The 18,149-nt window shown below is 46.5% G+C and overlaps 1 protein-coding gene across 1 annotated transcript in view; it reads right to left on the bottom strand.

Moving 5' to 3' along the window:
- Positions 1-18,149, bottom strand: part of CLNK (cytokine dependent hematopoietic cell linker) — a gene marked incomplete at both ends in the record, with an annotated part of 119,700 nt that overhangs the window by 60,949 nt on the left and 40,602 nt on the right. Inside the window, 4 exons of the mRNA XM_080942080.1 lie at positions 994-1,135; positions 4,868-4,905; positions 14,899-14,927; positions 16,495-16,674. Of these exons, the coding sequence (XP_080798206.1) occupies positions 994-1,135; positions 4,868-4,905; positions 14,899-14,927; positions 16,495-16,674 (389 nt within the window). The remainder of the gene's footprint in view (positions 1-993; positions 1,136-4,867; positions 4,906-14,898; positions 14,928-16,494; positions 16,675-18,149) is intronic.

The following is an 18,149-nucleotide window of genomic DNA, read 5'->3' as shown; positions in this document are numbered from 1 at the left end:
TCCATCCATCCACCCACCCACCCATCCATCCATCCATCCATCCATCCATCCACCCACCCACCCATCCATCCATCCATCCACCCACCCACACATCCATCCATCCATCATCCATCCACCCATCCATCCATATATTTATCTATCCACTTTGTTTCATGCAGGGTCTCATAACATGGGTCAGGCTGGTCTGGAACTCACTATATAAATCAGGCTGGTCTCAAACTTGTGCCCTTTTTCTTGCTTCAGCCTCCTGGGTGCAGCTATGGAAAGTGTCCCTGGAGCTCATCACCAAACCCCATCTATGTTTTTATTCTGCTATGCTCTTGTGCCCTTTTCTGTTATTTATCTCGCAATAAATTCCATAATGGTGGCCACTGAAGAGTAGACACTCAGGCAATGCTTCTGAGTACAGAAATCAGTGTAGTCATTATCATTATGATTTGTTGTTATTGTTTGGAGTCAAGGTATCACCAAGCAGTTCAAGCAGGCCTTGAACTTGGTATCCTCCTGCTTCAGCATCTGAAGGGCAGCAATGAAGGGTGTGAGTCAACTGACCAGTTCATCATCATCCCCCTAAAGAAATTTCTACAGATTCATGTCTGTGATCCAGACCCTCAGAAACCACGTGTGGTTCCTCCTTCCCTTTACAGAGGCACAGAGAACCTGCTGACACTGTCCAGGTGATAAAAGGCCAGAGTGGGTACAAAGCCAGCGTCTTCCCTCCTGATGGGTAGGTCTTCAGTACTGGTTCTATTTTTAGGCTAGCAACCTGCAGAGTGAATCAACCGAGTTAAAGTTTCTCTTTCCCTGCCCTTCCCATCGTTCAGACTGTAACTTCTTCTCACAGGCCTGTTTTCCTGTCTGTCCACCTCTCCCATGTTCTCAGTGCAGGGAGAGGAAGTCTGTATTCAGACAAAAATCTGAGCTCTAAAGAGTGAGCCCGTAATCACTATATCTTGCTGCCTATGGACAGGTATCATCAGAGCCCCAGGGTACCTGCATATTCTGATTCCTGGATAGGTCTGGCTGGTAAAATTTTCATCGACGGCCACGCCTTCAACAGCTGGAATTCAGGGTCTTCATAGTCATTGTTACCGCTGCATTTTTCTCCATCTGGGACCACAGCCAATTTCCTTCTCTAAGGGGGTGAAACACTGGAGTGAGTCCAAGGGAAGGGCCATGTGGTAAAAGGTATCATGTCTTCGTGCTGGTTTAGGGAGCAACGTTGACTTTTTTTTTTTTTTTTTTTTTTTTTTTTTTTGCAGCAGGCATTAAGATTGTGTGGTCTAGAATCTAATACAGAAAAACAATTCTTGTGATAGGGAGACTTCTAAAGATGTCTTCTGAATACCCTCGTTTTCTTTGATCATTCAATCAAAGACCTTATCTTGCTCTGCTGTGGGGGGATAGGGCAGCTCTAAGTTGTTAATGAACTGACTTTAAAATAAAGAGGATTCTGAGTCACTTTGGTGGGCTCGATGTTTTCGTGAGCCCCAGAAAGCAATAGGGAAATTGCCAATAATGGTGCTCTATGTGGAAAATCAAGGACCAGTGAAAGTGAGTACAGCTTAGAGGTGTACAAAGCTCAGCAAGGATATGTGGCTAATCCCATTCGAAGTTCAGCTTGCCTCTATGAAATGGTAATAGAGATTAGCTTTTCTATAAAGGACCGATAACAATTTGACAGTAGAGAAAGAAAGAACAACAACATATCAAGAAGAACAAAACCCTTGAGTACACCTGGCCAGAGAAGTGAAGCTTGTGTTAAAAACACCCGAAAGCATGCTGCTGAAGGTCAAGATCACGGAAGAAGATGTTAGTGGATGCGGAGAGGCTCACTGTTCATGGATTGGAGACTTACCGTTGTTAAAATAGAATTCGTTAAAAATTGATGGGTGTATTCAGTAGGATTCATATAAGAATCCAAGCTGTGTTTCTCGGGAAATTGACAGAAATGTTTATAGAAATCAACCAGCAGATGCTCAAATTCCTATGATAGTGCCACCCCCTACCCCAGTCACATCCATACACCAAGGGAAGGACACAGAAGATGACTGTAGTCCTTACCAACCCTTTGGCAACTTGCTTTTGGACTTCTGGTTTCCAGGGCCGAGGCATAAGTAGGTGAATGACAATGGTCTGGATTCAAGGCTCACCCAGGCCATGGCATTTTGCTAGGCTAGCCCAAGCTGGCTTATAGGTGTCCTCATCACAGGTCTGAAGCCTGAAGATGGCACAAGGGGAACCAAGTCCCAACACATAAATTCTCATTGAGTTAGCACAGCTGATTGTGTATCTTCAGGTTGGGTCTGCAGCCAGTAGCTGCTCTGTGTAAGCAGCGACCTGGCAACCATGATGCCTAGCCACCAGGAGTCACGTTAACTCCCTGGATCTCAGAATGCCCACCTTTACCTAGAGTACATGTTTCTCTTCGTTTGAAGCTAATGGGGAAGCTAATCCAGGTGACAGGACGGAATTACATCTGTAAATGCTGACCACCCTAAAGGTCTAAGAATAGCTGCCCAACACCAGGAACCCCAAAGGATACAGAAACATCTGTTTCCACGCACATTCCCCAGGTGGTACTCCAAAGCAAGGAAATTGTCTGTTTTACAAATATAGAGACTGGCATTGGTAACTTCCCAAAGTCACACTGGTTGTAGGTGGATAGTATTCTTCTGGCACCTTCACCCAACCCAGAACCTCCATCTGACCCAGCATCGGAATTAAAAATTGTTCTTATATCTCAATAAGTGGGTCACATCCAGTACAGTGCTGGATGGCTAGTGGAACCTAAGCTTGGGTCCTTCCTCTGAGGAGGAATTCTGCTTGTTGCTTTATAGCCCTGACTGTACCTGTGGCTTTTCATCATAGATTCCTGATCTATGGTTGGTAAATAAAGTCATAGATTTTAATAAGGCTGAGGATATAATTATTCCTAAGGGTGTGATTTAAAAAATATTTATGTTGTAATTTGTCTGGTTACTAGGGCTCAGTTTAATTTACTTTTGGGTTAGATGGCCAGTTGCATACTCCTGTGGGTAAGTAGAGTAATTAATTAGAACTATACATGCTTATCAAGTGGAGAAGCGGAAGTAAGGCCACTTATGCACAAAACCCCTCTCAGTCAGGATTCCGACTAATGCTCTCACCGGCGATGTCCGAGACCGAGGGGGAGCAAGCCTGTCTAGCGGCACTCTGGATTCTCTCTGGGAAGGTAGAGAGGAGTCACAGGGGAGCCCAGTTTCTGGGGAGGCAGCAGGGCAAGAGAAACTTGCCAGGCTATTAGTGGAAGAATCTCTGGGCTCCCATCTAGTTCAGAGCAAGGGTGTAGGGCACGGATTAGTAAGCAGTGTTTTCTACAGACGAGCCGGAGACTTAGCTCTTCTCCTGAGTGTGAGCAAGCTCTGGTCTTCTACCCTGCTCAGGCTTGTGCAGCAGAGGACCTGTTAAATGTGATCTTCATAATTGACCTGAGTCCTCATACACGGCCTTCCTGTTGGGTTTTCAGGGATAAACTAGGCTGTGGTGGGACATTTTGCTTGGGAGGGTATTGGTGACAATGTGGGTGTATTGTCACTATGTCCCAGACCTAAGCTGTAGAGGCTATGTTTTGACCACAGGGAGGAAATGAGGGTCCTTCATTTCCCTGATGCAGGTGGAGGTGACTTAACTGGTTTATTTGGCCAGAGGCTGAGAGAACCTATGAAGGTTCTTGGTATATGTCCCATGACAGGGACCAGGATGTCAGATACTTTCCTCCGGTTGCTGCCTTGTGTGAGGCAGAGCCAAGTGCTCAGAGTTGAGTGGAACTCCGAATGCATGACAGGAGGTTCCCAACACACACGGTGCAGGGACAGGTGGGCAGAGACCCAGCGTCACACTGAGAACTGTTTGTGGAGGGTGCGCTAGCAGGCTTGTGGGCACAAAGGATAAAAGTGCCAAAGGGCATGGTTTTCTTTTTCCTGAGAGGAGCTTGGTTTTAAATATAACAATTTACATCAGTCTCTCTCTCATTATCCATTTCATGTCTTCCTCAGGAGTCCAAACTTTGGGTCTGATGTATTTTACTCATGAGCCACTTACGTAAAAACAAATGTGTGTGTGTGTGTGTGTGTGTGTGTATTTGTGCTCATGGGTAAGAGTCCATAGTTTTAATTAAAAATTTAAAGGCATATATCAAACAGTAAGAAGCCATTTTTTTCAGATATAATCTGTAGCCATACAAAATATGTAAATTATATGAATCAATAATTTAACATAGTTACTTATAATGTTTGATATTTGGGTTAATGTTTTAAATTTTAATCTTTTTCTTTAGCTGTTGAAATTCTGGCCAGTGCTTCTAGAAGCTTCGCCAGATGCTCACATGTCTAGTAAGTTCTGTATTATCAAGTGTTTAGTGTGATTTCAACATGCTGCTATTTAGACTGTGTTGCAAAATATCAGAGAGTTTGTTAAATTATTGATCGGAAATGAATACTGCTTTTTTTCGTTTTCAACTTTCCAACATGAGGTTCTAGGACTAAAACAAAAGAGAATATTTTATATTATTAAGTGAATATCACCGTGAAATTACTTTTCAAAGGTTTGTTTCGTTTTGAAATTTCTCAATGGATGTTGTACAGTACACATCTTGACATACATCCACCAACACTGTGTATTGGCGTTTTTTACTCCTGTTAGCTTTAGCAAAGACCGCGAGATTTAGAACACGGGGTGGAAGGCAGTTTTCCCTACCGGGAGAGTATGCCACTTGGAAAAATTCTTTCTTTCTTTTTAATTCACTGTGTGACGTAAAAAAGAAGCCGGAACAACACTTACTTTGTAAGGATCAGAGATTTACAGGTACAGAACACAGCCGACTTACATGATCCGGAAGAGGGTCCCGAACTGCCCGACACCGCCCTGCGAGAAATCACAGATCACGCGTTACTGCAAACCCAGTGCCGGCATCGAAGATGGACCCTCATTTCTTCCAGGAATCCTGTGTGTATCTCAGTTCATGTTTGTGACCCCAGAACAGAGCATGGGAAAGGGGTCCAGAAATGAAACCCCAGTGCAGGGTGACTATGGAGGCAAGAGACTCTCTTCCCACAGCAGGTCAGCATCCCCCCCCCCCCCCCCCCCAGGAAACAGACTTAAATGCCTGACGCAGGGGCATACCCCTGGAATCTCGGCACTCAGGAGGGAAGGTGGAGGCAGGGGGATCGTAAATTCAAGGTTGCATAGTATGGCCCTGTTGTAAGAAACAAAACAGTGCTGGTGATACCGAGCACACACCTAGGTCCCGGGTCAGTCTGCATCCCAGAACAAACAGCAGCAAGCAGGACTGAGGAGATGCCTCATTCGGAAGAGTGTGTGCCTCGCTGACCTGAAGACCTAACCGGGAACCCCAGAATCAGTATACCAAAAAGCCCTGCATGTTGATGCTGGCTTGCAATTCGGGTGCCTAGGGGTGGGGGTGGGGTGGGGTGGGGTGGGGGATGGGGAGATGTCAGGGTCAGGGTGGAGACAAGCAGATCTTTGGGGCTTGTTGGCCAGTCAGCCTGCTTGGCTTGGTGAGTTTCAGTAAGAGACCCTGTTTCAACAAAACAACACAGCACAAAACAAAGCAAAAACGGTGGTGTCCTCTGGATTCCCTCAACACAAGCACGCATGCGAACACAAGCATGCCCTCCTCACACTGGCCAAACTTGAAAAACAGATCAGCAAACATGAAAAACCAGGAGAAATGATGGGGGTGTACACAGCCCCAGCAGTCAGGACCAGGCAGTTGAGGGGAAAGCTCCCACCGCGCTTGGGTACCGCACAGCCCCTTCTTTTACAGACTCCGCCTGTATAACTGCCTCCTCCAGGGCCCTCAACTACTTTGTGGGCAGAGCTCATGTCTCCTCATGAGTCTGTCTCCAGCTCTAGGCACACGACCCAGCATCCAGAAAATCGAGCCACTGCGCTTTTGTTAGACCAACATCATTCAGTTGAGGTTTCTCTCAGCTCCCCAGTTTGGACTCGTGTATGAAAACGGCTTAGACGGTGCAGCCCACGCAGTACACTGTTCTAAAAATTTCCCTCCAGATTATACAAAACCACCCAAGAACTGCTCATATGGGTGGAGAAGCTGGTTCCTCGCAGACCGAATGTTCCTCAGTTGTGTGGTAATTGTGTAGGTATTACTCTTGGCTGAGGAATGTAAAGGAGAAAATATTTTTTTTTTAAGACCTCATCTTTTTATTAGCACACCTGGGAGACATTTCCTTTAGGCTTTAAGACCCTATAAGCTTCTTAGCCCTGAGTCCGCTTTGATTCAATAGCAAGCGTCGTTTCTAAGAATGCATGCTGTTCCCTTTGCTTTCGGCTGCTGGGGACTTTAGGACTGCTTGTGCATGGCCATCCTATTACTGTCCCCACAGAGCGCAGACCCAGTGTTCCCAAATGTACTTCATGCCATGTCCCCTCTGAGCCTGCCTGTGTCTGACTCACCCGTAGCCCTCATGCACCCTTGCCTTCCTGTGCTAGGTGTCCATTGCTGTCTGTCTGATGTCCTTGCTTCCCGGAGCTTCCGTCTTGGACCCTGCGTGCCTCATTAATCTCACTAAATCATCCAGTCCTTGTTTTCCACCTCCTCCAGAAAAGAGGCAAGAATCCGATGGATTCCTTGTTGGGAGTCTACCTGTCTGATCTAGGTAAGATTGCAGTGTCTCCAAGCTGCAGATTTTCTAAATGGGCTCCCACTGGGGCAGGGTTTTACTACGTACTTTTGAGCATAGTCTTAAAGATGTACGCCCGCTTATGTCCCCTTGACACTGGACTGATGCTATCCTGGAGTCTTGCTCCTTGCTCTCCTTTTCACCCTATCCAGTCTTTCCCCCTGTAAATCTAGTAGTTGCTTTCTATTGCTGTGATAAACACGGATGAAAAACTACTTGTGTGTGTGGGGGGAAGGTTTAGTTCATCTTACGGCTCGTTGTCTGTCATGAAGGGAGGTCTGAGCAGGAACTCAATGCAGGGATTGCAACTGAGGGGTGCTTGGTGACTGACTTGCCACCAGGCTCACATTCAGCTTCCTTTCTTAGACCTCCCAAGATCACCAAACTAGGGGTGGCATCTTACACATCAGTCCTTAATCAAGAAAATGCCTGGCAGTCTTGTCCAACAGCTCAATCTGATGGAGGCATTTTCTCTGTTGTCTTTCCATCTTTCCTGATGATTCGAGTTAGTGTCAAGTTGACAAAAGGACTACCCAGGACAGTACAATTCTCTCCTGATCTAAGTTCAGGTCAGTTCCTCAGAGCTCTGCCTCAGACTGGCCCTGCATTCTCAGCTTCCCTGTTTGTCTCTTTGTAGTGTAATTTTAGCAAGAACTCTACCAAGTCTGTTTAGCCAGAACCCCCCTTCTATGCCTCATCACCAACAATACCTAATTCGGGTCCACCTTTTTGACCATCTCCCAGGGGACATCTCTTTCTCCTGGCTTGACTTCAGTGAGAACCCTGTTAGGGCTCTTTTATTCCAAATGCTTCTTCTTAGTAATTTTCCATCATTGCCCCCACCCTGAGCAACGGGCTGTGGATTCTTTGTTGTTGTTGTTGCTGTTGTAGTCACACTGAAGCCACTCCCTCTCTGTCCATTGCCTACCCCCTCTGCTGTAGTCCCCTCTCCTGTCCTGATGGCAGTAAGAGACAGTCAGCAATTGCTTCCTTGAAGTTATTTTGAAGGCTGCCTTCCCTAGTCACCCCTTGTCTCTCTGTCTAAAATATGCCCCCTCCCACGCCCTGGCTTTGCCTCTGCCTATATCCTTTCTGACCCTCAGATCCCCCTTAGAACATCATCTCCCCTGGTGACACCTCTGGTCACCACCTCAGGTGTTAAGTCAAAGAGCAGAGTTCCCCTCTGGTTCTTCACCCCTCCCCCAGGGTGACTCTGTGGACTCACCGCGCCTCATTGTGCCTCATTTCTCTTCCCAGTGAGTGCTCCCGTGGGGCACACTTCCTAGCTCTTTAGACCTTGGCAGGGCACAGTATGTGTTGTATCTTTGGGGATGTGGTGAATGAGATAAATGGCCTCGGCTTGCTGGATCCTGCACACGACTGTTTTGCTTCCGGTAGAGGCAGAGACAGGAATAGCAGGCCCCAAGGTCCTGTGGTATCTTGGAGGGCATTGGGTAAGGTGCATTCATGTTAAGCTGGGACGTGAGCAACAAAGCTGCTTTGCTTTTGTCTCTCCCTGACATTTGTAGGACATTCATTATAGATGTGAGTCTTTTTGACTAGTTAATACATCCTTTTACATTACCCCATAAGACCCAGGAATGAAGCCAGGAGATACATTCTATAGTTACAGATCATGGCGCCTGCCTCTTGATAGTACCTATAGCCCAACATGTTACAGGGACTGGTATTGTGTGGCAGCTGCACGCCACAAGAAGAGTCATGCCATATATGGCATGTGGGTCAGTGGAAATACCCTAGAATGGGGGGAGAGGCAGTGACAGATGGACAGACTCCCAGGATCTAGCCAGGCCCCGGATTTCCACTACAGTGGTTCATTTCTCCTGGAACTCAATATGCCATTGGAAGGGATTTTGGGACTTTCTCTCTTTGCTGTCCTGCTAACATGAGGCAAGTAGCTTTGATTCACAATGTGCCCCCATCATGAAGGTCCGTCTCACCCCAGGTCTAGGGCAACAGAGACAACTGACCAAGTACTGAACTCTCTGAAACTAAGAGTCCAGACAAACCTTTCTCCTCTTACGCTAATTGTCTCGGGTACTTTGTCACAGTGGCCAAAAGCTAACACAGCCGGCTTACAGAAGAAAATAACAGAGGATGTTGTTTAGTAATTGTTCCTATTGGATCCCAGATGTGAGGGGTGCCACTGGGGAAGTTAGTCATCATCCACAGTTTCTGGTCAGCTCCAGGCAGCACCTGACTTCTGCGTACCCCTCAAGGAAAGCATCTTTAACCAAGAACATTCCTTGGTAAGTTATTTTTTAGAGGGATGTGAAGATGAATTAGTGTGATATAAGGCCCAAGGGTCTGCAGAGGGAAGCTACTTCTGCTCCACGGCCATCAACATCCATGATTGTCCTCTTGCCTCCAGAAACAGAGCCAAAGATGATGAAGACACATGGCCAACACCTTTCAAGTTTGTTTGCTCATGGCACCTGGTGTATATCAGGTATTTAAACAGCGAGAAAGGGAAGAAAAGAAGGGGGCGGGGAATGACTGACCAATGTCAGATCAGAGTCTTCTGTAAACCCGAGGAGGGTGGTCTACTTTTTGTACAAGTCTCCATAGTGCCATTCTTTCAACCTGAACATTGAGAACCAATGATGGAGAAGCTGCTGTCTTTGCACAATGCCAGACAGTCCTTCATGTTGGACATAGAGACCCAGATTCTGTTCACAGGCAGACCATCCTGGAAGCACAGGTCTCTGGAGCTGCGAGAATGGACCATCTTCTAAGTTGCCATGGAGGTAGCTACCTGTGAGGTTATCAAAAGCAGGTCCCAGGACAGGATATGCTTATGTGATAAATAAAATGGGAGGCATACAGAGCGTTAGAGCCGTCTCTTCCCTCAGGAAGCAGGGCTGATAGCAGGTCTCAGACAGGTTTGTTGTCAAGAAAGAAAAGAAAAATAGGCTCCTGTTTTTATTTCTGGTATGGGAGACTCAGGTGATTGAAGAGGAGGGCAGGGCACAGTGTTTGGGGTTGACTCTGGAGGAGCTGCAGGCTACTGGTTAGATTTAACCAGATATGTACTGAAAACCAGAGGCTCAGAGATGGTCCCCGTCAGTCTCTCTGAATGTGCCACAGCCAAGGCATCTGGGATCTCTCTGGATCTACTTATCACCTGAGGCCTTCTGGGCTACCGGCTATATGGTGCTGTCTGTGGCCACAAGACCAAGTTCTAATCAATGTAATTTAGGCAGAGAACCAACTCACAGCTACCAGGAGTCTTTCTGAAGTTGTGACTCATGTATTTTCCTCTAGCTGTGGGGTGCACAGGCATCATTATTGTGGGCTCATGGGGTTCAGGCTGTCACAACTGAGGGAACAATAAGATGGGGGAATGTTTAGGATCATCAGGACTCTTGGAAGCAGAGATACCCACAGGCTGTAAGCAGGTTATTTCTGGATTTGCCTTGTGTAAGTAAAAAGAAGTATATAACAACTATTTTTCATGGTTGAGGCTCTGTGACGTTTTTACATGGCTTGCAGCCTTTAATGTTTTAGTCCCTTGGAGATGTGATTTTGGAGTTTGCCAGTAACATAGTAGAGTCCTTAACCACAGCGGGGAGAAAGGCAAACATGTCTCAGTGGTGGCCAATGAGATCTTCTAGGTTCAGACACTTTCTGGCCACAAGGGCTCAGACAAATGTCCTCACCTTCGACTATGGTTGACTGATGTTACCCTGTGGAGTGGCTCAACAATCTATATCCCAGATGTCTGCTGAGACATTTTAGTCTATGTCACCAAGGTAGAAAATCTCTGCAGCTTCCAGACAGTGTGCGATTCCTTGGCTCAGTGCCCACGAACAATGTGCTGTCTTCTGTGTTGGTCTTTTCACGTTCAGGCCCGCAGCCAGGACTTTCCCACTCAGCCCAAGTCTATAGCCCTGCTGACCTTTCATAGAAGTTCTTCTGCCAACTTCACTTCGGCAGTGAGGCTAGGGGATTTAGTGGCCACTGGCGATCTCTTTTGTAAGGGCTGAAAGGATGGGGTTAAAGTTGTGTGCTAAGTACACTTGGTGGGTCTGAGCTCTTCCCTACTGCCTTCTTGCCAGCCTGTCTAATTTCTCTTGGGCCTCGTTAATCTTATTTATATGGGAGTATAATGAAATCAATCCTATAGCTAATGACACACAAGGTTATAAGATCCCTGGCACACACACCAGGGAGGGAGGGAGGGGAGAGAGAGAGAGAGAGAGAGAGAGAGAGAGAGAGAGAGAGAGAGAGAGAGAGAGAGACAGACAGACAGAATGAGAGAGAATGAAAGAGAGAATGAGAGAATGAGAGAGAGAATGAGAGAGAGGGAGAGAGAGAATGAGAGAAAGAATGAGAGAGAGAGAATGAGAGAAAGAATGAGAGAGAATGAGAGAGAGACAGAATGAGAGAGAAAATGAAAGAGAACGAGAGAGATAGAGGGAGAGAGAGAGAATGAGAGAGAGAATGAGAGAGAGAATGAGAGAATGAGAGAGTGAATGAGAGAGAGAGAATGAGAGAGAGAGAGAATGAGAGAGAGAGAATGAGAGAGAGAGAATGAGAGAGAGACAGAATGAGAGAGAATGAGAGAGAGAGAATGAGAGAGAGAGAATGAGAGAGAGACAGAATGAGAGAGAATGAGAGAGAGAGAATGAGAGAGAGAGAGGGAGAGAGAGAATGAGAGAGAGAGTGAGAGAGAGACAGAATGAGAGAGAAAATGAAAGAGAGAGAATGAGAGAGAGGGAGGGAGAGAGAGAATGAGAGAGAGAGAGAGAGAATGAGAGAGGGAGAGAGAGAGGGAGAGAGAGAGTGAGAGAGAGAATGAGAGAATGAGAGAGAGAATGAGAGAGAGAGTGAATGAGAGAGAGGGAGAGAGAGAGAGAGAAAGAGAGAGAGAGAATGAGAGAGAGAGAGAGAGAGAGAGAGAGAGAGAGAGAGAGAGAGAGAGAGAGAGAGAGAGAGAGGTTCATAGCTTTCTGGGTCTTCCAGCTTCATTTGCTGATCTACATATAGCCCCTTGCCTTGATACTAAAAATGGCAATTTAAAAATCTCAAGCAGGGAGACCACTCACTGAAAACTGGAGCACAGACCCCTTGTTCTCACCGCTGACCTGGGATGTCGCCCACTTCTCTAAGGTCTCATCTGTGATGCACATTGGTTGGTTGGTTGTCAGACTTTGTTTTATTTTCTTTATCATGGCTGTCCCTTTAGATCACACATGGACAAGTGGTAAAACTGGCTTGGCTGGCTAGGCAGATGAGGGGATGGGTGGGAAGGAGATGCTGCCCACCTACACTCCTAGGAACTCTGCAGGAGTCCTGGACTAACACTGTGACTATCTAGACCACCCACAGACATATCTGGGTGGGGACAGTCTGGATACTTTCAGCTTTCTTTTTTTTTTCTTTATCCCAGCAAGCGGTTCTTCTCTAAGGCACATTCTACGTCTACCTGCCCTGGAATTTCATTGTCAGAAAGAAAGCCAAAATATAAACTCCAGGGTAGGCTGTTGACTGTGGGTACTTCTGCTGTGTTTGAATTTTTAAGGCAACTTCACAAACTGTGTTTTGTGCTTCTAGGAATGTGGCGAGAGCCTCGCTCCAGCTCAACTGCCTTCTTGATTTATTCCTGTCCACTAGTGTTCTGAAGTCTTGGGGGAATAGGGCTTAGAGCTTTTAGCTGAGTTACTGCAATGCATAGAATCTGCCAGCAGGGGTCACTAGAGGCCCACATATTTTGTAACTGCTGGTTTGCCTTCTTGGTCTTAAAATTTATTACGTTTTCTTTTTAAGGTAGGGGGATATCAACCTTTAACACTCGTTACCTTAGAAAACTAGAAGGAAGAAACCCCAAATGTTTCTGGAAAAAAGAAATTTCTTGTATCTTTAATAGAATCAATAAATACCTGTCCTCAATCCCAAGCTTGTAGGGACTTAGGACAGAGGGACACACTTTCTAAATAAGGCAGTCACTTGTCCACAATTTCATCCCTTAGGCACTGGAAGGAGATGACTCACAAGTTTATCTTGTTGGACAACGTGCCACCATGCATGCCTGGGGGGCAGCTACACTGATTTATACCCCACAATGTGTCTGCCCATAGAGGACTACGCTAACGTTGCATTTTTGATAGATTGTTTCTAGTATATAAAAATGTATGCCTCTGTGGAAGAAATTCTAAGATGCAGACATGCAAAATCGAAGCGGTGTTGCTTCACGGACACAACTGATGTGTTTAATTGCAGACATCCTCACACTGAGACATATAGATAGAAATAGAGGGATACACACACACATCCACACTGACAACCACAGACAGACACCCTCACACAGACACACACACACACACACACACACACACACACTTATAGAAACAAATAAATACATAGATATAGACACACTATAACAATGTGTATCTTTTCATATTGTGAACATCCTGTCACACACACACACACACACACACACACACACACACACACACACACACACATGTTCTTCACCATATACATCAGTGTGCCTGTTCATACAGTGCACACTGTTTTCTTGCCTGCTCCTCCACAAACAAGTTCTCAACATTTTCACAGGTACGAATGGGCTTCCCACAGTTAAGATGGCTTCAACGCATTTGTTCTTATGGATGACCTACTATGTTTTTAACAAAAATGCAAGCACCATAAAATCCCTAGGGGTATGTGGTTGTCCTGAGTTGGCCATTCTCCGGTGTCAACCTTCATGCATGTCCTTAGTTACTTCAGGTCTGTTATAGTGTTTCAGACAGCTGAGCGGCCAGTGATAGTGCCTAGGTCTGGACAGGTAATTTTTTTTTTTTTTTTTTAAATTTCAGTTGACTTCTTAAAAATCTTTCTTTTCTTTCTGCTTTTATATAGCTAGCTACATTGACATGACTTCCAAGTTACCAGCTCATGTATCCAATAAACAGCTTTATTGCTGTGGACAAAGCCCCTGCGGATGTTTTAGTCTCCTATAGGAGTCCTTTGGATGATCAGAGAGGATGAAGGGTGTTGAGAAGATTGTATATTGGAGACCAAAGACTCCAGAAGAGTTTGGAGTCTATCCACCTTGGAGGACGCAGACCTGGGCGGGAATGCTCCAGGGCAGATTGAGAGAAGAAGGCTCGTGCTGAGCATTATCTGCTGTTTAGCCTCACACTTCACTTTGGGACTGCACCTTGGCCTTTGTGCTACTCTGATGCAGCCTGTGTTGGCTGCACGCCGCAAGCTGCCCTGCAGGATTCCCCTCCACACCAGGTATAGAGCTCTCCAAGACTCATCCACTCCCTTGACATTTCTTCTAGTCTAGTGCTCTGTTCTCTCTTATTTAGAGCCTCACAGCCAAGTCCCAGTTTTCTAGTGGAGTTCTATGGGATTTCCCATTTTCCTGTTGAATCTGTTTGTGGGTGAGGGGGAAGAGGGGTGGGAGAAACCTGTAATGGAGCGTTTAGTTGACTGGGTGCTACGGAATAGCTCAGATCCTGTACCTATGTCACAGAGGAAGGGACTTGGGCTCAGAAAGCAGCCCTCTGCCCAAGGCTGCACAGCTAATGAGTGAGCATCAGGGTCCCCACGCATCTGCAGATCTGTGGGCCTGACAGACCAGCTGTGCTCTGGGGCAGCTGGAGGGAAAGGCTGCAAGAAGCTAACTGTGTTACCCGGTGGAACTCTTGTCAGTGGAAACACAGCCACCTGAGATGAGTGTGTGTGTGTGTGTGTGTGTGTGTGTGTGTGTGTTTCTTTTCTGAAAGCTAGGCTAATATGTTCACCTTGCCTGTAATCCAGAACTACATTGGGGTGATGCTTCAGATGTCTGAGGGTAGACCACAAGAAGCCTGTAGTTTCTGTCCTGGCCCCCTGAGATGCTGTTCTTTGGGCTTTTCTTCTTGGGTTGAACCCTACTAAAACCCTACCACCAGTGTGCCATCAGACTTGCCCAAGTCAAGGGCTCTAACCTTCCAGTTGTCAATGACCAGGTACCAGTGACCTTAGTGAAGGACGTCTCCCTAGTTGTCTGAATCTTCTCCGTGGAGGCCCAGGCGTTAGGACAGTGCAGAGAGAGATAGTCAACTGCACCTTCACATATACGTCAAAGAAAGAAAACCAGAAAAGGATAGACAGGAAAACCCAACGGACCAGGCTGTCATCTCATCACTGAGAGGACCCAGAACCCCTGACTCACCTTTGGCACTGCTGAGGTGTGACCATGACCTAGGGCAGGAAAGAGAACAAACAAGAGTGTTAGCTACTGAACTCATCACAGGCTCCAAAAGAATGTGGCATTGGCAAGATGCATGTCACGGTTAATTCTGTGAAAGCTGGGCAAGTATGTTCATATCTGTGCAGGTGCACAGACAGGAGTGTTCACGCATGGATAGCTGCGCTTGCGTAGGGATGTGTGTGTCAGCATGTACGTGGAAGACAAAGGATAGCTCATCTTGTTTCTCTGATGGCCCACCTTGACATAGGGGATAGGATCTGTCACTGGGCTGGAGCTCTCCAAGTAGGCTGGGCTGTGACCAATGAGCCCTCTTTCTATCTCCCCAGTGTTGGAATACAGACATGTGCTACTGCTTCCTGCTTATTAAAAATGATTTCCTTATGTATTCACTTACATGGGATGGGACTCAGGTCCCTACCCTTGCAAGTACTTCACCCTCTGAGCAATCACCCACCCGGCTCCATCTGTGTAACGCAAACATGGAGCAAGCCCTTTATGTTTGTGTTACTGTAGGTTCGAGGTAATGTTTTATTAGAGATAATATAGAAAATAGAAGATGCCTTTTAGATGTCTATAAGAAAAAAAATCAATACCATGTTCCTATGTGTATGTGTATATAATGGGAATGCATGCACATATTTAAAATCAAAACAATGCATTCATGTGTATTCGTGAATAATGTGCGTGCGTGTGTGTGTGTGTGTGTGTGTGTGTGTGTGTGTGTGTGTATTTGTGTGTATGTGTGGTTTTTCTGGTGCCATGGCACATATGTAAGGATCAAAGTACAACTCTTTGGACTTGGTATTCTACTTACACCCTACTAAGACAATAGATTGTCTTCTAGAATGGCCTGCCCTGTGAGCTGAAAGCAATGCCCCTGTCTCCACCTCACATCTCACCTTAGGAGGACTTGGATGACAGATGACTGTCGCAGCACTAGGTTTTTTGTGTGGGTTTCAGGCACAGGACTCAAGTCACCAGGAGTACACCAGGGCTGGGTGCACACACTAAGATATATAGGTATCTAGTTGTCTTCATGTGAGTATGAAGGATACCTTTGTGATATTATATTTATTATGCAGTGTCACTGAAAAACACATTTGTTGGCCACATGGCACCTTTAGAGAGGATTTAGGTTCTGGCTAATTGTGACCACTGTAAACAAGATTGCAAAACTCATCCATTCTTGCATTTTTTGGCTCATCTCTGAGTATCTCACGGACAGACAGTAATCCGGTCCAAAGAAAGCACCAGAGTGTGGGCATTCCCAGCCCTCGGTTGCACATTTCTCAGATTCCTTCTGGATGGTTTTGCATCGACTTACATTAAGTTACGTTCTTATCCATTGAACATGAAGTAAGCACCGTGTCTCACCACCAGGATCCATGCCCCCACCCCACTTTCCCCAGGTGACACTTGATCCTCATTGCTTCAAGTTAATTTCTGATATGGCTGCCACGTTTGAATAATTACATGCCTCTCCCCTTTAATAAGTCACTTGGGCCTGTCTTTGTTCATTTTCTGATGACAAGTTCTTGGCCTAGTCATAAACGTCACCCTTGGACAGCGTTCCCTTGGGTGTAACTTTTCCCTAGATCTGGGTTCTGGTCTGAAAAGCCCCAGGGCAAAGGGATGCTCTGAAGGCTGCTGCTTCCGCGAGCTGACTTGTTTGCGTCTTTAATAACCCCTGGCCCTCTCTGCACTCCTTTCCTCCGAGGCTCTCTAAGTGCGTCACAGCTGCAATTAATTGAGCATCGCAACACACAGCCCATGTAAATATTTATGAGGCCTATCTGTGGCTGGGATGTTGGGTACACAACAGTTAAGCAGTGAAGCGTCAGTAACCAGGAGACCAGAGCTCAGGAGTCCAGATTACTGCCCGTTCAGATACTGCCCCTTCCCTAACTTCATCCTTCAAATGACCTTGGGGAGCCGATGTCCTCCCAAACCAGAAACAGGGCGCAGGGAAACACAAATAACCCCATCCACACAGTCGCTGAGAGGCAGGGAAATTGCTTTAAGCCCTGCTGCTCCAGCCTGGCTGTCTCCCTACTCAAGCCTGTGGGGTGTTCTGAGTCTCACTGGGGAGCCACCATGTATCTGCAGCCCAGAGCCCTGTGGTTGGTGCCCTTTCAAGTCGGCTGAGCCTCAGCAGAAACTAATGGTAAGTTACCTAGTGAGACGCCAACTCTGTGCGTGTGGCTTGTGAAGACTCTCCTGTCCACCCTAGATACGCAGCCTCTTCCCCACCGGAGATCCTGGCCTTTCAGGAGGGCCTCACCAGGCGTCCAGATATGCAACTTATGACGTGTGCAATGGAAGGAGTTTCTGTGACTGTGGCCGGGGGGGGGGGGTTCATCATGAATGGAGCAAATATCCAAGGGACTGAGTCCAGGCTGCGGTTCCTAAGTGGGCCAGATGCAGGTATGAGCTTCAGGGCCAAGGCAAAGGCTTCTGCAGGTCCTAGGGAGGATTCTCACCTCTGTGTGTCCACTGCCTTCCGACCTTGGCCTCCCCAGGTTTTTACAATGGAATGCTAGGCAGGAAAGCTGAGGCCTGAGCCATGGTAGTGAGCCACGGTAGTGGCCTTTCTCTCCTGGACTCTGGGATGAGGCCTTTTGGCACACAACTAGTGAAACAAAAGATGACAAAAGCCACTGAGCATCTGTCTGTCTTTCTGTCTGTCTGTCTGACTGACTGACTGGGCCCTGAGCTGTCTCCACTCCTTTTCAGCAGAGGTCAACACATTTACACTTACTATCTCAATTACTTTTTCCCACACTGCAATTTTCTTTTATTTTAGATTTATGGATTGATCAATTAACAAATTTATTTATTTACTTTTTTTTGAGACAAGGTCTCTTCATGGCCCATTTGATCTTGCTTTGAACTCCCCACTATCCTCCTGCTTCAGCCTGCCAAATGCTGGGATTATAGATATGTAACAGCCTAGTCCCTACTTTTATTGTTGACTTCCAGAAAGCCATAGGTGTTAACTGCCCAGTGTGTGTGTGTGTGTGTGTGTGTGTGTGTGTGTGTGTGTGTGAAGAGACAAGGATTACCCAGCACTGTTGTTCTGATGACACAGAATTGAAGGGTGGCTGCCAGGGGCGGGAGGAGGGCGGAGCATTTGAGAGTACAGTGCTTTGGTTTTTACAAGAAAATAGGTATTAGAGGTGGTTTAAGGCTGCAGCATGCTCACAGTTAACGGG

Source organism: Micromys minutus (genome assembly GCF_963924665.1).
Source record: "Micromys minutus genome assembly, chromosome: 1".
Lineage (NCBI taxonomy): Eukaryota > Metazoa > Chordata > Mammalia > Rodentia > Muridae > Micromys > Micromys minutus.
The sequence above is the reverse complement of the archived record's forward strand: the minus strand, read 5'-3'. Positions and strand labels throughout refer to the sequence as shown.